Below are 21,343 nucleotides of genomic sequence, written 5' to 3'. Positions count from 1 at the left end.
TATTATTATTATTATTATGGTAAAGTATTTTACATAATATCCAACCCTGAGTGGCTTCATGCCACAGCTTGTGCAGGTACCACATCAATACGGAAAGGACCTGATGGGTAAGAGTTAATGACACAGTACAGTAAAGTGTGAGCGTGATGTGCTCACACATACCTCAACATGGATGAGGAGAGAGAGCTGACGTGTCAAACTGTGTCAGCATGTTGTCGTGGTGTAAATGGGAAATGGTGCCATGTTTAGTGACGTCTCCTTTGGGTTGACCAAAAATACACTGGATCCATCCATCGGCTCAGTGGGGCAGACAGAATGAATGAACCTGTGAATGACTCATTTACAGTGTCTCTTCGACCTGCCTCTAACCGTATGACAGGTGATGACACTTCCATCCATTCACAAGTCAACACAGATCAGTGAATGAAAAAAGAATCACAGGAACAGTTTGTGTTTATGAGCCAACAGTGGTGGACTGAGGCTGTCTGAGGGTCAGGGGTGGAAAAATCAAATGGTCACCAGCTTGTGGAGGGGGGGCAGCTGCACCTCTCAGAGGACTATTAACTATTTAACTGTGCAGAGTCACAGCATGTAGGGCAGCCTAGAGGGCCCTTTATCATGTTTTATATACTGTCGGGGCATCAAGAGGACTTAAAGCTTTGTAAAAAATGAGCTAAAAGTTTAAGTGTTGTTCTTAACTGCTGACTACAATCATGTCTACCCACAGTGCCCTTAAGCAGTGAACAGCTAATATCAGGCCTCCAAAGGAAGACGTGTCAGGGCTGCATCATATCAACCATCACAGTTTCATGCACACCTTGTCATGACTAAGAGCACAAATTATCACAGCGGTAGTCAAGAACATGTTGTACAGGAATCTGGTGAAGTTAAAAGTTTGAAAATTGAAACAATTTTCAATTTTAAATGGGATATTGAAAATCTTAGCAAATTATCAAAGAATCCTGCAGTAAGAACACGCTGTTATTATCTCAGAGATACTCTGCTGGAGTTTGATTTCAACTATTTGATTTGAGTCTTTTTAAGGGATTTTTTTAATATCTGAATGGGATATCTTCATGATTTTGACACCTTAAAAAAGGGCTGCATTGTAAGAAAAATAAATTATTGACAGGCGTAGACTAGTCTGTAGTTCAACAACGGTTTATTTTCTGTTTAGCAACGTAATACAGCTAAGACTGTACCGTCATGGCGGCAGGAATGTGATCTATTAGAATCGCTTGATGATTCTAAATGTACATTTCTTTTATTTTCGCTTTATTTCTCCACTCTCCTGATCGTTTCTTCACTCTTGACCGTTTTACCTTTCAAGCGAACGGTTTTATGGTTCTTGGTCTACTACACTCGCCGTAGCGTCCCAGTCTTGTTGACGTCACGGTTTGTTTAAAGGGGCAGGCTGCTTCACTTTCTTGTTTGTGTGCTCAGCTTCTCTTCATGGATGTTTATGATTTTCTTCGTTGCCACAACTCAGACATTCCCCCCCAGCCGTCAGGTAGGTGAGTCTGGAGAACAGAAACAATAATGTCGTGACTGTCACTGTCTGTGGGATGTTATTTCTTGGTGTGAACGCCACAGGAGGACCTGTTGTTGTGGTTAGCAGGGCTAAGTTAGCAGCAGAAATGTGTTTATATTGTGTAACTGTGATTGTTAGCTCTACACCGAACATGCTAGAACTAGAGAAAACTACACATTTAACTGTCATTTCACAGATGTAGTTCGGCCACTGAGGGAGAGACCCGAAATCCTCTCAACCTGGCACTGAATAAACGACTGAACCCAGCCAATTATTTTAACTTCACAGCCTTATATCACACAACAGGCAGAACAGGCATAACGACAGTAGGCAGCCCTGTTCATACATTTGGTCTGGGGCTGTTTAACCCCCTCACTGATAACCCTGACTGACCTCAGGCTGTTATAGCAGCATATTAACACACATAGTTTTAGAATAACACGTGAACAAGCACACATGTCTCTAATGATCAAGTACCCAAATACTTTTCTCATAGTAAATGTCATTAATTTGCATTTACCTAACATGTATTTTCCTCTCTGAATTGTAAAGAGGTTCACTGTAAAAATAGCAACATCAATACAAATATGCAGCAGTCACATAAGGTTCAGCATCAGGTTACCTCAAATGTAAATAGGTCAATCACTGCAACAACTTATCTTTCAGCAGTCATAATATAACTCTTTTACAACTATCGAGTCTGAGGTTTTATGTAACGCACATCTATATTTAAACATTTTGACTCAGTTAGCCCTGGCTACATTTACTCTACATGCAGGGTTTTGCGAAACATATTTAATAACTAACTCCAACCTGAACTTTAAAGAAGAACAGTATTTTTTGCCATTGTGTGTGTGTTGTGTTTCCAGTTGTGTGTCTAAACTGTGTTTTGTCTGTCCTCATCATCACTGACAGCTGGACTGAAAACGTTGTGTTGGAGAGCCTGACGAGAGAGAACCATGCTCCGCTGCAGGAGGTGTCGGAAAGGCGTCATAGACTCGTCATGTCTGTCAACGGTCGGTGAAAACTTTCTGTGTCTGATTTTGCAATGAGAGTCTTAAGTTGCTTCTTGTGAAAATTCTCACTTCTTGCACGTTTTCACTAATCACTTCATTTCTCGAGCAAAAATCTCAAACATTTAATTTCCTTACATGTGAGGATTGGTTGCTTTTCTTTGTCATTATGACAGTAAATGAAGAGTCTTTTGATTTTGGACCATTGGTTGGACAAAAAAAGCAATTTGAATACATCAATTATAATCAATAATAAAAATAATCGCTTGTTGCAGCCCGGCTTTGCTCTTGAGGAATTGTTTACTGTTTGCACAGCTACAGTATAACTAGTAATGAAACAGTGAGTTGATTAATCAGTTTGGAAATTAATCACGGAGGACTTTGATAATTTTGCCTTGTGTAAAATGTAATGTTTTTTTATATAGCAGCATTCAGATACATGACAATACACTTTACAGAGATCATAATAATAAGACATTAAGGAAATGTAGCAAGCAATTAAAAAGATAGAAATATAAAGACGTTATGAATGTACCTTTTATGAGAGCCACAGTAAACAGTAATTTGTAAAGCTCTGATTTAAATGAGCTTACAGTTTTAGCAGACCTCAGGTATTCAGGGAATTTGTTCCACACTTTTGGAGCTTGTGGAACTTTTTACAAGTAAAATGCCAAATATTCTGTGTTTGGAACCTCTCAAATATGAGGATTCACTGCTTTTCTCTGCTTATACAACTTGAAGATTGGGCTCGATGGGCTCTGGGAAATTGTGATAAAGGAAAGTTACATTAGTTGTTTTGAGTCATCAGCATTGGGAAAACTCAAAGATAACAGCCTGTGTTTCAAAGAAACTCTGAGGTCTGATTGGGGTCGTCCTGGTTGACTGTGTGTCTTTACGTTGACGCAGGTTGAAAACGCGGATGAAAGCTTAGACGCTGTTTGCAGTATCTGGCACGTGAATGTTGACACGTTGCCAGAGTGGATCCTGACCTCAGTTCACCAGGTAAGTGTGTCAGTTATGTATTGAACTGTGTGCACTTGCTGAGATTTGGACTGTTTGACAGAGAAGACTAATAATTTGAGGAAGTCACTTTGGCCATGTGATGGGCCTTTTTAACTTTTTTTTAATCAACATTGATTTAAAAAAATCAATGGATGAATTGATAAGAAAAATAAACATCAGTTGCAGCTCTATGTTTCAAAATAGAAAAATGGTAAATGGATTTAACATTTTCAAAAAGAAACAGTGTGACTGAGATTGATGTGTCTGTGGTGTCTGTCTAGGCCCAGTGGACTGTAGGAAAACTGAACTGCCAGAACTGCTCAGCTCGTTTGGGCGGCTTCAACTTCATTAACCGCAGTGAGTGTCCCTGCGGCCGGGACGCCACCGTCCACTTCAACAAAAGCCGCGTGGACCGTGACCACAAACACTACGTCCTCATCGTCCAGCCGAGGAGGACGAGGCCGAGGAAGGAGCTGGCTGGTCTGCTGACAGATGGCTCTCAAGACAAAGAGCCGAGGCCTGAACTGAACAGGACTGCACTGGAGAGTTTACAGCTCAACTGTGCTGCCGTCATGTCCGACAGCAGCCCTGCAGAGGCCTCTAACGCCCAGTCGTTTTCATTCAGCCCTCTGTACTGCATCTCTCACAGGAGACGTTGCAGTTCGGAAGATGACGCCACCATCAGGTCATCTTGTTTTTGCCCCGCAGGTCCTGTAGACAGGTCTGCCGTCGGGATGACGAGGGCGGGGACAGAGCTCATGAGTCAGCAGTTTGACACTGACGGTGAGGCTTCTGACGCCCCTGTCGCCCGCCATTCATTTGTCTCTGGAAACACAGGGTCACCTTTGCATCAACAGCTCCTGCACACTGTGGAGGACGTGGAGTCTTCTCCAGAGAGCACAGCTGTCCACGAGGAGGTGTCTGAGTCAGCCCTGTTCCTCAGAGGGAGATCCATCTCTGACAGTGTGGCCGAGCAGGACGAGGAAGTGCCGGTATTTACATTGAATAAAAAATAATCTGCATTTATTACGACTGTAGACAATTATTAATCATTTCAGTGTGATAACAATATATTAAAATTATTCTTTTTATTTCCCATTTAGCACATTTTTTTTGATGGGATTTGTTGACAATGATTAACAAAGCTAGAATTGGGGCATTCTGGTGGCTAAACTGTCACTGAATGCAGTTATAATGTGTTGTGATTGAGTTCCTGATCCACCATGCATCCTGGAAAATGACAAAGATACGTTCTTTGCTCTAAATTACATAATTACCTTATCAGGAAAAAAACTCATGGAAGGCGACAAAGACGTGGCGAGTAAAAGTTTTTTGCTCTGAATCACGTCACATAATCGCCGCCATTCAACTGCGGGAGCCACCTGGCTCTGCTGTCGGGGACAGACACTGTTTTTCGGGTAGAAAGACAGGATGACAGAGGCTTTTCCATGTATAACTGGTATTTTTTTCCCGCATGTAAGTTGATATATATTGAGGTATCTTGAAAATCAGTGGCCTGATACACTGTACAAGAAACATGCTGTGGATATTCATGATCACCAGAGGATGAATCCTGATCCTGACACACTGATCACGTTGTGCGAGTAGACCTCTGTGTGGTAACTTAGCATATTTCCTTAGACCTCTTATGTACTCAGTCACGCCGCCTCTGGAATTCAGGTTCTGTCTGAACACACATAGCTGAATAATTGGTATTAATGTGGTCTGCCCCTTTTGTATTGTAGAATGTGGTGAAGACTGCAGTCTCTTGCTCAGTGAAGTTAGCAGGACTTTTGTTTCATGCTGATGTTGACTGTGGTTGTCATAAGCAGTTCCTTTATAGCCTAACACCTCAGAAAAAGATGAAGCAGTTAGTGCTGTTGTGGTTAAATAATCTCTTCATAAAGAGTTAACATCATGAATCTTCCTCATTGATTCTGTTGTTTTTCAGTGACTACTTTGGAATTCTTAACGTTTGTTGTGTGGTGTGTGTATCTTATTCTCAGCCTCAAGCCTTCATGGCCTTCCCGGCCTCAAACAGACTGAGCAAGCGAGAGAAGAACCGTTTGAAGGGTCTGCGGAGGAAACAGAGGAGGAGAGAGCGCTGGCTGCACAGTCAGCTGGAGCAGGAGCAGGTGAGAGAGCACTGACGGCGTGGGCGTATCAGAGTCTAATTCAAAATCACTACCACTGAACAGAAAATTAAATCACAGTTCTTTTAAAGCCTCATCAAATTAAAAAGCCTCGGAAGTTATTTCTTCCGCCGAGGAGGTTATGTTCTCGTTCGGGTCTGTTTGTTAGTTGGTTGGATTGTCAGCAGGATTACACAAAAACTACTCAACGGATTTCCAGGAAACTTGGATGGAGGATGGGTCTTGGCCCAGAATAGACCCCATTAACTTTTGGTGCTGATCTGGATAAAAGGGACAGATCCAGGATTGTTTTCTTACGTTCTTTAACATTGCAAGATGGGGCGTTTTTTTTTACATTTTCATTAATTTCTCAGGGAATAAAGCATGGATCATGATGAAAAAAATTGGGGATTGCTATAGCATGCCTATACAATTGAAATATCTTGATGGAAGTTGTTGCTAAAGTTGTGTGTGTGTGTGTGTGTGTGTGTGTGTCCAGGCTGAGAGTGTGAGCGCTTCACTGTTGGACAGTGAGGAGGAGGACAGAGAGGGCCTGACCTGCGCGGTGTGTCTCGACGTCTACTTCAGCCCTTACAGCTGTCAGCCCTGCGGTCACACCTTCTGCGAGCCGTGTCTCCGCACCATCGCCAAGAACCGACCGACAAACACAACCTGCCCCCTCTGCCGCACCCTCATCTCACACACCAACTTCCACAAAGGTGAGTGTTGTTTCATGTAATTGTAAATTGAATATTTTTGCATTTTTGGATAAAACAAGCAATTTGAAGACGCCACGTTGTCTCTGGGAAAATAGCAATGGGTATTTTTCAAAGGTGTCTGATATTTAATAGACTAAATGATTCGTTGTTCTGAGCCCAGGGGCATGCTGGAGGCTCTAAATTGCCTGTATTCTCCTCCTCTTACATGTGTGCTGGGATGGGCTGCAGTCCCCTGCCTACCTGCGCAGGATAATTGGTTGTAATGGATGGATGGAAAAAAAATAAATCATTAGTTGTAGCCCTGCCCTTGATAGAAATGACCTACAGTACAGTAATAATGGCATATTGCCTTCACCAAACGGATGAAATAATGACTGTTCTCACTCCTTTCCAGAGCTCAACCAAACAGCGAAGACCTTCTTCCCCAAAGTGTACTACGCCCGCAAGCAGAACTTCCAGGGTGCTTCTTGTGCAAAATGGCCTCTGCCCAGCTGTCGCAAGCGCTTTCATACCTTCTGGGGTGAGAAAGTGTTTGTAGAAGTTGGCATACTTTTTTCTCCCCTTTTGTCTGACACAGTGTTTTCACTTCTGTCTTTTGACAGTGAATTCTCAGGGTGCTGTTTCTGAAAACAGTTTATCACTAGACATGTGAAAAACGTGCGTCTCTATATGACTGACCTCATTTTAAAGCTGCCCTCATGCCCTGACCTTGTTCACTAAGAAAGCAGACATGTTACTGCTACTTCCCCATACAATTTAGTGCCTATAATAAACTTTATCTTTACAGCAGTTGAGAAGTTCAATCCTACAAATGGCTTTACAAACAATAAAACAGCAGTGATACAAATCCAGCAAGATAAACATAACTACACAGTGAACTTACTGTGAACTTACTGTCTATGGTATACAGTATATCTATATATATGGAATATGGTGGTTGTAAAAGTATTCTACACAACATCATAAATGTTTTGCGCAATACTCGGCAACAATGATTTCACTGAAAAGCATCTCCCGAGTTATTTAGCCTCTGTCTATGGAAAATGGGGGATGCCAATATTAAAATGAATTTATTTAAGACATTTTATTTTCTATTTGAGTATCAATTAAATGTTTGTTTTTAGATTGGCCTACATTGTGCACCTAAAGTGGAAAAATAAAGTAAAAACTGGATTCCTGGTTATGAATTTTGTCCTAATTTTAGATCAAAAATAAGAATAAAATGGAAATGTTATATTGATAGCTCTTGTAAAACATAATATTTAGCCATAAGATCTTATTTAATAAACAAAACAAGAAAATTCTACCAAAAGACCTCGTTCAGGCTCACCTTGTTTCAGGAATTTTGTGAGGAATTGGTCGATAAAGTGAAATCTTACAGGCCTAACATTTCAGAATCTGCAATAGACTGAATGACTTTTTGGGGCTAAAAATGTTTGCATTGCAATTTCAAACGAGCATAAAATTGTGTTAATTCACTTTGAATACAAATGGTTATCGTATCTGTCTAACTTCAGGAGAGCAGAGACGGGCAGCGATGGCAGGAAGACGCTGGCACTTTGCCCACGGAGGCTTCACGCTGGATGCTTTCGACCTCACCGACATGCGCGGCTGGCTCTTTGACATCGGTCTGGTCATCGTCTACATCCACTCAATCAACTGGATCCTGTTTTTCCTGTTCCTCTGTTTCCTCATGTACTACTTCTTCTTTTGAAAAGCTGAGAAGCGCTCCAGAGTCTGCGGTGCAGTTTTTCTTCTTTCAAGAGGAGTTATGTGTGTTTTTTCTGGTTTCACTAGTTGGAAAGTCAAACCTGTTATATTAATGGTAAAGAATCTCAGAAATAGCAGATGTGGATGATATGAGGAGCAGGAATCTGAACAATTTTAAGCTTGAAATTTGCACAAATGGTTGGAAAAGTTTACAATGTTGGTTAACTGACTGAAGACTAACTTCAAACATTTGATGATGATTTGAATATTTTTATTTTTTGTTGGCCTGTGTGCAATAACAAACTGGGAGTTGTCCTTTCAGTGATAAGTAATGGATGAGGCTAAAATACAGGAAAACACCACTGCCCAAAGCAGAATGGCGCTTCCTCTTTTAATTCTTTTAATTATGTTGGACATCAGTGGTAGCTCATCAAGTGTGGTGTTTGGTAATGATACCTTTGTTTGGTGGTAGAACAATTTGGTAATAATGGAAGTGATCATTGGACACAAAATACAGGATTGATATGTGCCTTGAGTACTGGAGCTGGGAAGCAATTAGCCTTGCTTAGCATAAAGACTGGAAGCAGGGGAAAGCAGCTAGCCTGGCTTGGTCCAAAGTTTAAAATAGGCTTACCAACAACTCTGAAGCCCCTTTTAAAGCCTGTTTAAGGTGGGAATGTTGAACCCTTATGCTGCCTCGCTGTTATGTATTTAATGTAAGAAGACGGAATTGCACCTAAGTACTGAGCTGATGGATAAATTGAACTTTTTTTCAAGAAATTATAAAAAATGTATCCATCCTTTAACCATAAATTGTTGTTTTTGTTGTGTATGGAATGACCAAACAAGTTACGTTATAATTAACGAGCTTTAGCAGTGTGTTTAGGTGTATTTTAAGCCTTTTGGTCAGAGCCATGCTAGCTGCTATGCTAGGCTAACCACATCCTGGCTCCAGCTCTGTACATTACTTAACGCATAGACATGAGATCACTGATGGCACTTTTCATTTAACTCTCTAATGAAAGCAAATAAGTTATATTCCCAGAATATTGAGTTATTTCTTATATGAAGCACAGGTGGGATGTTGGGAGACAATGTGATACGAAAAAAAATCATGTCAGCAATAAATGCATACAAAACCTTTAAAGGTCCCATATAATTCCCATTGTCAGGTTCATATTTTTGTTTTGGGTGTCTACTAGGAAATTACAAGCTGTGAGGTTAAAAAAACACATTATTTTTGTATATACTGTCCATTGCTGCTGCACCTCCATTCACCCCCTGACTAAATGCTCTGTTTTAGTGCCTGTCTCTTTAAGGCCCCCTCATGAAAAGCCCAGTCTGCTCTGATTGGTCAGCTCTCACAAGCCTGAGCAGTAGCCACCCAACCCACAAAAACTCTGCCAGTGTTTTTGCAACCACAGCTGTGCTGGGTGCGTGGCTGAGGGCGGTGACTGTGTAGTTGTGGCATCACAACCTTACAGAAGTCCTGACAGCTAGATATAAGACACAGTTTCTGAATACAGCCTGTGTATTGAGCTTTTTGATGCTTTCACAGTATATATACAGCACCTTTGCCAAGTCAAATCAGTTTTATTTATATAGCCCAAAATCACAATCACACTGCCTCAATGGGCTTTACAATCTGTACAGTGAACGACATCCTCTGTCCTTAGACCCTCGATTCAAGTGAGGAAAAACTTGCCATGTTGAGAAAAAAAAAAAGAAACCTCAGGAAGAGCCACAGAGGAGGGATCTCTCTCCCAGGACAGACAGACATGCAGTAGATGTCACATGTACAGAAAAGAACAACAAAATCACCGTTTACAAGTTGCATTGACAGGATATCTGATACAAAGCTAAGCTTTAAGATTAAAAATACATAGAAATCCCACTTGTTACATTATGGGACCTTAAATATTTAGCATGAGACTCATCAATCCCTCGTAATTTTGCTCCAGCATCACCGGAGGAAGTTTAGTCTTTGTATTTTGTTGAGTGATGCTGATTTAAGATCAAATTTGAAGTGCTTACTTGTACATGTTGTTTTATTTACAAAGCAGAGGGAGGCTCAGAACCCAAATACCTGGCGAGTAAAGACAGTAGAGATTATTAAGTGGTGTGAATGATTGTTTGAGGGGGCTGACAGCAGCAGGAGAGTAAAGAACAGACAGAAAATCAGATTCAAAGTTGTGTAAAATACTCATTTCAGTATCGTGCCTTTGCTTAGTCTGTGCCTTATGTCTGAAACCAGTGCTGTGAAACTGGAAACATGCAACTTTGAGTTCTAGCTCTCTGGCAAAGACTGTATTGTAAACACTATATTTGTATGAAACCAGAAAGAAGTTTAGATAATATAAAACGTATGTCTATTTCTTAAAGGAAAAGAAGTCTGTAAAAGTTACAAACGTCTGAAAAAAAATCATCTACATTCAAATTAACATAAAAGCTCTATGTCCGTGTATTTTTTGAAATTTAAATATGGGGTCAAATTTTGCATATTGATGTGTTTTAATTGTATTATTTAGAAAAATGTGGTGTCTGCTTGTGTTATGTAGAAAAATGTGGTGTCTTATTATTTTCTGGATTAACATCTCTGAGTTGTTTTGTTTGCTCAACAGTTCAGTATTAAAAGATAAAAGCAAAACATGTTGGGCCCCATCAATTACTGGAAACGGTTCATGAATAAAAGGCTATCCTAACAGAAAACTTGATGAACCTTGTTTATTCGCTTCTCTCTCTACATTTCTATAACTCACAGTAACCTGTCACAGTGGATCTCTTTGGATTTTGCTCATGGTGTCAAGGAAAAAAGCGACACCTCCTCTGTGGCTGGCTCATTTTGTCCCTCAGTACTGTAGCCTCGAGGGAAAAACAGCACTTGTTCATAAGTTCAACTGGTAAAAATGATGTTATGTAGGGGTAAAGTGTTGGTTGTTTAATGCCATATAAATTATAATTCAATTGTGAGACATTTCTGATGTATTTTACGCCGTAGAACAAAATATCTTAAGGCTGTGCTAACCACAGACCATATTTCAGGCATTTTACCGAAAACCCATTCAAAAAGTCACTGACTTTGAGATGAGGGAACCGGATACACAAAAATGCTGATTCCAAAGCTTTAGGACTACAAACTACACGCCAAAGTCACGCCCCTTCAGGGTTGCCTCATGGGACCTTATTTCAGATAAACCTAGTATGGTAGTGAGTGGAGAAAAGTCGTTTGTCGTAATTAAAGTAAAATACATTCTGGTTTTGTAGTGAACTACATCGTCTCACTCAACACACGTCACCAACATGGCTGCCAACTCTAAAATCACAATAAATCTGATCACATTGACAACTGCGGTTATGTGGAACGGTAGTTCATCACAATGTTTAGGTATTGGGTTTCGGTGACTGTTCAACAAGATGACTTTACTGACGCGACTGTATAATGACGTACTTTTACAGTCTGATATTTCATTGGTTTTATGACAAACTTTATTGACTTGGAAAATCTTTTAAACCGACAAAGATCCTATGTGTAGTTCATCACACAATGCAAATGGATTGTCTTTCTCCATTTGCTACCATACAAAGTCTTTCCCATGGGGCAAACAGGAAAGGGGCGTGGCAGCTTGTTTTTGAGATATCCTGACCCCTGGTGGCCAAAAGAGCCAAAGCAGCTTTTTTTTAAAAAGAAAACGTTTAACAACGTGAAAAATCAGACTGTCCCCTCCTGTGCAACAGTGATGTGCAAGTAGACTAAAATAGTTGTGACACAAAAATGTCTTTAAATCCGTCAAAGCAGCCTCGATGCATTCAAACCCTCCTCATCGTCCAGTTTCGACGCTCGTGCCTCAGATGAGCGAGTTCGCGGCGCGCTGTTGCTCCTAAACGGTTAACCGTCAGTCGGCGGGTGACGACTTGTTTTGCTGTTGGCTCTCTCTGAATCCTCCTCACACGTGAGCGCGCGGCGGAAGACGGAGCAGCCTCCCTGTCGGCCTTCAGGAGGGGCTGAAGGTGACTCTCCTCTCGGCTGGGATGCAGAGGTAGCTGCTGGGGGTCCGTCCGGCCCGCTACACGGTCCTGCTCCGGGAATAACGGCGCACACCTGTTTGGGGGGGGGGAGGGTTCTGAGCGTTAACCGAACCTGCGACCCTGCTGCTGTGTGAGCGGGTCATTTTCTGCTTTCATAGAGGACACGGGAGGGAAACTCTCTCTCTCTCTCTCTCTCTCTCTCTCTCTCTCTCTGTGTGTGTTTGTGTGTGTGTGAGTGTGTGTGTGCGTCTGGCCGGGCTCCGGTGGTGGGTGTGCATGCATGTGTTCTGCACCGTACGGGCGGAAAAAGCGCCCAAGATCTGCAGGGATCATTTTCCCCGTCAGTAAAGTGGCGCAGACGGAGCCGGAGCGCCGGGAGAGCACGGAGGGGGCCGTGGACGGCAGCAGGATGGTGAGAACAAAAACACTGACAGTCATCTGGCAATGATCGGTAGGATCGTTGCTCTGCACCAGTAAAGGACCCGCTTCTTCTTCTTCTATTTACCAGACAGACGCGATTTTATCATGTGCAGGCGCAGCGGGGGCGCAAAAAAGGAAGACACATGAGAGAATCCTTTAAAGCTTTGTTGTTCATACTGTAGTGAAGGTGATTTGTTCCCGGTCCAGGTGCTTGACCAGCAGTCGGTGGTTGTTGTTTTTTTTCTGCAGACTGTCCAGGAATTCAACACCCTCGTCGCGCTGTACCGGGAGCAGGTGATCTCCGTCGGGGAGATCTCAGCCGACTGTCCGTCTCTGCGGGCTCAGATGCACCACACACGGTCCAAAGGATGCTCCATGGCCCGGGCTGCTCACCAGGACCTCGCCGACATCTCTGTCTCAGGGTAAGAAGGAAACAAAGAGTGATTGGTATTGGGAGAAAAAGAAAAGCAGCAGAAAGGCGTCTCTCTTTGTTTGTTATGAAACCTGAGTTTCCCCTTTAAGTAGATCAGAACAAATGTTTCCATCATACTGTATGACTCCTTGTTCCAGCCATTCCTTTGACTGGAACAATGCAAGAAAAATAATTGAATAAATAATTTTATTTATTGGCTGTAGGAACTGGATACAAAAGACAGAATAGGTACCGACATACTGCTATGATGAGATAACAAGACAGGAGAAGTAAAATAAAGCAAAATGACAACAACTTAATAAGATGCAACACAGTTAGAGTGGACCTGAACCTTCCACGAAGCAGGATCTCAACTCAACCGAACAATAAATACAGAGAAATCCATTTGTAAAAATACAAACATAATTTTGAATAATCTGTTAAACTGAAAGTCATGTTATTGCTGTTCTGTGCAGCAAAAAACAAAAACATTTGTAATGAAATGAATGAGAAATACAAGGAGGAGGAACATGTTCAGAAAGCTGAGCGTGTTGTGACACCTGGTCAGCCTGAACCTGGTCCTCACAATCCCCTCGGTCTGTGTCTGTATCTCTTTCCTTCCTTCCTCCCTGTCATCCTCTCTTCCTCTCTCTTCTCCTCCCACCCCTCCTCCTCCTCTTCCTCCTCCTCCTCCTCCTCCTCCTCTTCACGCTGCAGTCCAGAGGACGGAGAGATCCACCCTGAGATCTGTCGGCTCTTCATCCAGCTGCAGTGCTGCCTGGAGATGTTCATAACAGAGATGCTCAAATCCATGTGCCTGCTGGGGGTGCTGCAGCTGCACAGAAAAAGTACCCTCACGCACACACACACACACACACACACACACACACACACAATCACAAATACTGTCTTATTTTGAAAACCCTGTTGAATTTAATCAAAATGTAAAAGTAATCTTTGGACTTAGGAGAAGCAAATAAACACAGATTCATATAATTTAACTGCCTCCATGTGCATCACGTGGCCACCATGAAGACTGCGGGTCAAACCAACTTCATGTGTTTTTGGTTGTTTTTGATGATAAATGTGGAGATATCTGTCCATCAATCAGAGAAGAAAGAAGCCGGTAAAAACCAGAGATTTTTCACAGGAGCACAGGTGTGAATGATAAAAATCACTGTCACACCGTCAGCACTGGGCTGTCGTTAATGTTATTAGTAACACCTGCGCTGTTCCTGCTATGACAAGGTGCCATGTGTCTGAGGGAGAGGTTTATGTTGAACACTTGACACAGATAAAAGGCCATCAGAAACTGCTCTACGCTCACAAATCATATGTATGTATACATTATGTTATGGTTCACCTGTTTTCCCAGCCATTTAAAATGTTTGGCCCTGAACGAAAAGGAAAAAACACACACACACACAAAAAAAACAATTTAGAAATAGGGCACATATTACACATGGAAGAGACATATCACAATTACTGCGTGATCATAATGTGGTTTAGCTGAGGACGTGTATCTCTGTTTTCTATGTAGGCAGGCATGGTAGAGAGCCCATCGGTGGTTTATAGAGAAATGAAATAAATTACATAATAAACATCATTATGACTCCATCACAGGTAGTCATGAGTACTCTGGTGAATGTGTCGACCTGCATTTGGAAAACAAATAATAAAGAAAGCTAGAGCATCTACACAGTGTAGTCATGCATTTACATTGTTACATAGCATTAAAATACACAGTACTTGAAGTACCAGAAGTAAAAGTAGTCATTATGCAGAACGGCATATTTCAGAATAATGTATGTTGTATTCTTGGTTTATAATTATTGATGCTTTAATGTGTCGTTGGCTTAAAAAAAAAAAAAAATTTCTAGCCGTATTTTCCACATCCATACAATCAATATGTGGTTAGAATGCATTGTGGCCATAACACCTGTACTCACATATGAGATATGCACATTACTGGATGATATCTGAGGAAATGAGAGTTCAGTTTACACTCTGTTGAAACAGTAGAGGGCAGCAGAGAGCTGTTAGTTTAGTCTACAGATGGCTTGGATTCATTTACATGGTATCTTCATATAAAGGGTTTAATAAAATGAATGTGACTTTGTTAAATCTAGAGAAGACACTGTTTCTGATTAAAGTAAACAGTCAGAAAATAAGTAAGCAGTCAGAAAATATTTGACACCTTACTCCTACATGAGTTATAAACTCACTAAAGAACTTGACGTGCACAGAATAATCCTGTTTTATGGGAAGAAATAATAATAATAATTAGCTTTTTAGGTGTATATGCGTTGAATGTTTCTGAGCTGTGTTCACGGCTGGTGTCTCCGTTCGGCCCTGAAGGAACGGACTCAGAGCCGAGGGTGGACTTCAGGATGGATGAAAGCTCGGACGTTCCCATCCTGGAAGACCGATCCTCGTCGCCCATCGACTTCCTGCAGGAGCAGTGGCTGGTGGGAACCGATATTGAAAATATAGAGAGGTACACGGACTGCACCTGCTTGTTAAATATATTCTCACACTGTTTTTTCGATGCAGCGTAAACTGTATTTTTCCACTGCTGTATAGTCAGAGTAATTCATCCAAAGTGAAATAACTATCGGCTGAGTCGGCGTGTCTTTGTTTTCACAGAGATATGCGAGAGATGCGAAACTTACTCAGCAAACTCAGGGACACGATGCCATTGCCACTGAAAAACCAAGGTATGTAATGTTTGTTCATAACATCCCTCTGCAGCTCTGTACCACATTCACCACAACTTTTATATGAACATTGTCCAGAGCAGTGGTGGAAAGTAACTAAGTACATTTACTCAAAATTATGTACTTGATTACAATTTTAGGGTACCATTTACATTTGCTGCTAGTTTATACTTCCAGTCCACTTCAATTATTGGACAGCTCTAGAAACTATTTGAAAATAAAAGGTTATTTTTCTTTCAGTTATTCAGTATAGTTTAGTTTTAGTCAACAGCATGTCTTCTCCACATCCAGCACTTTTGTGATGACATGATGAAACCTGATTCCAAAGTGTTTGTTTGTTCCAGATGACAGCAGCCTGTTGAATCTGACTCCAGGTCCACTGGTCAGACAGAGGAAGAGACGCTTCCCCGGACTCTGCTGCATGGTGTCCGGCTGAGAGTCTGACGGCAGCACAGCCGGCAGGAAAAGACTTTTATTTGATCACATTTTGTGACGTACACTTAAAAAAGGGAATCCTGAATCCTAGTACATTTTATCCTTCAGAGTTTTTCTTTTCATACTATCTAAAATTGTAATATTGTAGTATATGTTATCAGATCCTGTCCCATTTGTCTTCTTCACCTTGATGTTACTTTTTTTTTAGCTGGTTGATCGTTCGGTTCTTGAGTTCTGCCACTCAGCTCGTTCCGCTGTGGTCGGTTCTGTTGTGTAAATTTTCTGGCTCGGATGGGATTTTGATTTGGTTTTGGATCTTCAAACATATTTTTTTTCCAACAGTGAGAGGGAAATAATGAAGCTAACAGTCAGTAAAAGATAAAATAAAATAATAAAATAAAGCAAAAATATAGTGCACGCTAACAGGTCTTTAATTTGTCAGTATCTTTCAGGTTCTGCTTGGTGGGACTTTGAAGACCAAGCATGGGCCGGGTTCTTGTTACACTGAATCCTTTGCAGAACTCCATTTAGTTTTCTGGTTCTTTTGAAAGTGTTGCTTCTTTGCATTTTTTTTTAACTTAGTCCTCACATAGTCAGCCAGTTCCCTCCTTGTCTCTCTGCTGTGTTCCGTTTCATATAAAGCAAGAGTATATAAATGTACATATTCAGGCTATGCACTGGCATTTTTAGTGATCAGCTGTCTGTGCTTGTGTCACCCCTCCAAGTTTGAATGTGTCACAATGTGAGAAGTATTAGTCCCAACGACCTCCTGATGTATTCCATCCATACATCATTCAGTAGAGGCTCTTGCCAGGTGAGTCTCTGCTTGGCTCTGTGGTGTGACACCTCGCACACGAAGCAGTTCATCTACACTTATGATGCATATACGTAATTGGCTTAGAGATATGTTCCTTCTCTTGAGAAAAAAAAGGATTCTGAATTTATTTAACAGTACGCGCATAAAGGTAAACATCAGACATAATCAAAATCTGTTACAAAGCTTTGCCAAAAACTTCTACCTTTTAGACGTCTTAGGCAGATTGAGGGAGGTAACCCCTGAACGTTTCCATAGTAACAGATAAATGTCAAAAAAGCTTATTTACTTATACTTTAGTCCATAGCAGGGAACTTTGAAAACTACTGGCTATACAGAGAGTGGTTTATACAATACTGTGTATATATATATATATATATATATATATGTACTTAATGAAATTTGCTGTGGCTGCTCATGGTCCCCAGGGGATAAATGCTAATTATTTTACTGACTTTAGCATAAGCAGAAGACATAAACTTCCATTTGTACCCAGAAAATATCAAGCGAACATAAATATCTAGAAAATATGTAAGTGGGCAGAGTAAACATGAAATTGACCATAAGAGCCTCGTCCCCTTTTCATTTTTAGAGGGGCAAAATGTAAGATATGTCCAGGATTTTAGTTTAAAACATTAAAAAAATGACTAAACTCAACAGAATGTGAAGAAATGGCAGTATTGACATTATGTGTCTGTTGCAGCGATGTCTACTGAAGTGAGCATGCTAACCAGCTAGCCCTGGCCCATCCTGTCTCACAATACCACTTTGTAGCTCAGGAGGCGATAGTCTAGTTCGCGATCGTCTTTCATTAGTTCGCTACTTTGTCTAACAAACAAACAAAATAAACTCAAAATGGAGATATTTACACCTATTTTCAGTACTAAACAGAAAAATACAACTGAACACCTTCTGAATTTTTGTTTCTCTCTTTTACCAAACTCAGAAGAGCTTATTTGCCTCGTTAACCCATCGTAAATCACACAAAATAAAAGTTTGTCTTTCCACAATCACCTCTGGTTTGGTCGAATTAACTCCTCAATTCAAAGAGTAAGATGTGCAAATATTCCAGCTTTAGAAACTGTATTCACCCACTGCTGATGCCGCTGCACCTCTCTACTGTCCCATCTGCAGTGTCTTCCCGTCCCCGTAGTCATAGTCCTGGTCAGAACTGCTGTAAATCACCTCTGTACTGTATCTCCTGTTGTCAAACTGCCAGCTGAGCTTGGTTGTGTTGCGTGGTTGCAGTTTGGGCAGACTCCCATCAGCTAATAGGGCCACTTGGCTCAACAGCTAACTGAGCTTCTTGCAAACGGCAGCTAACTACAGCCAAAGACAGCTACAGCAAACGGTATAGTGAGCAGCAGCAATTAGCGGTTATACTGCCCCCTGTAGTTTTGGAGGCAACTTCGAACTCTGGCAGTTTCTAACGAATGACACCTTTAACAACATCATGACCTTGCCTCTAGCATCATCCTCAGGACAAGTAATATTTAACAAAAGTGACAACATTTGGAAATAACATGGTAAATTATGAGATGCTTCTTTTAATCTAACCGAGCTAATCCAATCATAACAGATATTTTGTTCTTGAAATGTAAAAATGTTCCCTAATAAACCTTATTATTATAATATCAAGACCTTTTCTTGTAAAACTGCAAAACTTGATATTATTATGGTTGCTCTATTACGCCGCCATACAGAAAAGCTGAACCATCAGTATGTTGTTCGTCCTGTCCGACACTTTAAATTTTGGGATGTAATGACCATTGCAGCCTCTAGGGGGGACTAGCAGGGCTTTTATTTGCTTTATACAAATGTGCAGCATGTCATCAGCAGTCTTCCCTGAAAAAGGGCTTTGCAGATGCTCCATATACAGAAATAGTATAATTGAAAAAGCCACGACCAAACAGCAACATAAAATCCAACCATCAAGTTCTTAATCTGAAGCATTGTACTAGAATCGTTCCCATTGAATGTCAGTTCAATGTAATTTGTAAATTCGTGTTTGTGAAGTTTATTTCTTTAATGTAATATAAGTGGTGGTGTCTAAATTGCTAAACTCTTTGTTTTGGCATGTATATGACTAAGAGTAGGCCATGTGTAGTCGGTGTGTCCTGCAATGTAGAGAATCCACAGCCAGATCAATGTACAGCTTAGGACATTTTATAATGTGAATAAAGTTTTATATACAAATATGTTTCATTTCTTATCTTCTTCATCTCAAGGGAATAATTATATATAAAGTGTGGAATGTTTATCTCACTGTTTAATTTGTACTCCAACTGAAGTGTAGCCACGACAGTTTGTGGTTTTATGGTGAATTACATACTGGAGATATTTATTTTTCTTGTCAAGTTTCTTGTTTCTTGTATAACGCTAATCAAGGCGGTTGAAGTTAATATTGTGAAACATACTAATGTGTAATTTTGAACTTTGGTTAGAGCCAGGCAAGGTGTTTTTTCAGCCTCCATTCTCTATGCTAAGCTACGCTAACCATGTCCTGACTCCAGTTCTATACTTACCACACAAATTAATATCGATCTTCTCATTTCACTCTGGAAATAAAGCAAATGAGAGTATGTCCCAAAATGCTGACCTATTCCTTTAAGTCACTGTTCTTTATCTCTGGTCCCTCACGGCTCCCCGTCCTGCATGTTTTAGAGGTTTCCCTGCTCCAACACACCTGATTCAAATGAAAGGCTCGTTATCAGGCTTCAGCAGAGCTTGATGACGAGCTGATCACGTTGTGGAAATGTTTAAACTTTACATTTCTTAAGGCTCAATTTTCAATTTTATACTGTGACAATGCTTTGCTTACAGTCTGGTTAGGTTTAAGTAGTGATGGGCAGATGAAGTCTTCTGGAGCTTTGAGGTTTTCTTCCTATTTGTGCTTTCAAACTTAGCAAACACAGCGACACGTGGTGGCTCGTTTAACTTTAAACAGCCCTTCAAGATGGAGCCTCATCACACTTCACTGTTGATGATATCAGTGTCTCATATGAGTGCAGGCCGGTTCAAGAAACCCTTGTGTTATTAGATCTGTATGATTTTGTCCAGTAGTGCCACACATAGTATCGATGTTATTGTGCAATACGTTACAGTGAAATAATTATGTGTTGTCCAAAAAGCCGAGATATAAAGTATTTTGCTCACATGAGACATTAACGTAACTTTTGGTTTGGTTCAGTCCGGGTGCAATTGTAGGCTCATGTGTTTAAATTTAAAGTTTTATATTTATATGACATTTCATCTGAATCGCATGTGATTAAAGGGACATTTTAAGTGAAGTGAGAGTGATATTCATTAAATTAACCTCACTTTTAGTCAACCATTACTTGATATGAGGCAATGTTACTTATGATTATGTCTTTCTAATGTACATATTCACATTTATTCATTACATACCTATTATTCTGTTCTCTTGTTATCCCACTAATGTGCCAATCAAAATGTTTTGTTATAAAACTATAAAACACTTAATACAGCGCTTTTGTTATATACCAGCATTTTATTTTGGCGACTGGGCAGACATTTTTTATCTAACTTCTCTGTCGTCATTTTTGTCTTCCTCTGATTACAAAAGTCACATCAGTTTTTCCATGAGGAAGGTTTTTTCCAACTTACTACTGGTTCCACTGTCTCCATTTCTTTAATATGTATGGCTACATATACACCGATCAGGCATAACATTATGACCACCTGCCATATATTGTGAAGGTTCCCCTTGTGCAGCCAAAACAGCTCTGACCTGTCAAGACATGGACTTAAGACCTCTGAGGGGGTCCTGTGGTGTCTGGCACCAGGATGTTTTATAGTGGATCCTCTGGGTCCTGTATGTTGGGGGGTGGGGCCTCCATGGATCAGACCTGCTCCAGCACGTCTTACAGATGCTCGATCAGATTGGGATCTGGGGAATTTGGAGGCCCGGTCAACACCTTGGGCCCTTTATTGTGTTCCTCGAGCTGTTCCTGAGCAGTGTTTGCGGTGTGTTAGGGCACATTGTCCTGCTGGGGGGCCACTGCCATTGGGTAGTGTTGTTGTGATGAGGGGGTGTACTTGGTCCACAACAGTGTTTGGATGGGTGGTGCGTGTCAAGTGGCATTCACATATTATGCCAGCACCCAAGGTTTCCCAGCAGAACATCCAATGGGGTTATGAGATGATCAATGTTATTCTCGTCACTCGTCAGTGGTTTTAATGTTGTGGCTGATCGATGTGTGTGTGTGTGTGTGTGTGTGTGTGTGTGTGTGTGTGTGAAAAAAAACATGAATGCACAACGTTTAGGAATTAAGTTGTTCTCAAGTCTTGAAAACTTAAGCAATAACGCACCAGACAATAACAGTATTTTATCTGTGTAAGTATCTGTGTTAAGTGTTTTATGTGTTAAACAGTTCCAGTCATTCAGCAGG

The 21,343-nt window shown here is 40.9% G+C and overlaps 2 protein-coding genes across 3 annotated transcripts; both read left to right on the top strand.

Annotated features, from left to right (window-relative positions):
• The first annotated feature begins 1,418 nt into the window (after positions 1–1,418).
• rnf180b (ring finger protein 180b) lies at positions 1,419–9,266 on the top strand. 2 transcript variants are annotated; one of them, XM_084383604.1, is made up of 8 exons: positions 1,419–1,510; positions 2,447–2,547; positions 3,451–3,546; positions 3,828–4,538; positions 5,553–5,681; positions 6,178–6,397; positions 6,792–6,917; positions 7,915–9,266. In XM_084383604.1, the coding sequence occupies exons 2-8, from the start codon at positions 2,491–2,493 to the stop codon at positions 8,109–8,111; spliced, it is 1,536 nt and encodes a 511-aa protein (XP_084239730.1). In that variant the 5' UTR covers positions 1,419–1,510; positions 2,447–2,490; the 3' UTR covers positions 8,112–9,266. The 2 variants fall into 2 exon arrangements, with proteins under 2 accessions (XP_084239730.1, XP_084239731.1); XM_084383605.1 differs by having other exon boundaries at positions 1,419–1,514.
• Positions 9,267–11,517: 2,251 nt separating this feature from the next.
• LOC311249041 (regulator of G-protein signaling 7-binding protein B-like) lies at positions 11,518–19,129 on the top strand. The gene is made up of 6 exons (XM_084339721.1): positions 11,518–12,545; positions 12,803–12,975; positions 13,683–13,813; positions 15,324–15,462; positions 15,612–15,682; positions 16,027–19,129. Exons 1-6 carry the CDS (start codon positions 12,414–12,416, stop codon positions 16,116–16,118), a joined length of 738 nt encoding a protein of 245 aa, XP_084195847.1. The 5' UTR covers positions 11,518–12,413; the 3' UTR covers positions 16,119–19,129.
• Positions 19,130–21,343: the final 2,214 nt, after the last annotated feature.

Source organism: Pagrus pagrus (assembly GCF_965226575.1).
Source record: "Pagrus pagrus genome assembly, chromosome: 19".
Lineage (NCBI taxonomy): Eukaryota > Metazoa > Chordata > Actinopteri > Spariformes > Sparidae > Pagrus > Pagrus pagrus.
The sequence above is the reverse complement of the archived record's forward strand: the minus strand, read 5'-3'. Positions and strand labels throughout refer to the sequence as shown.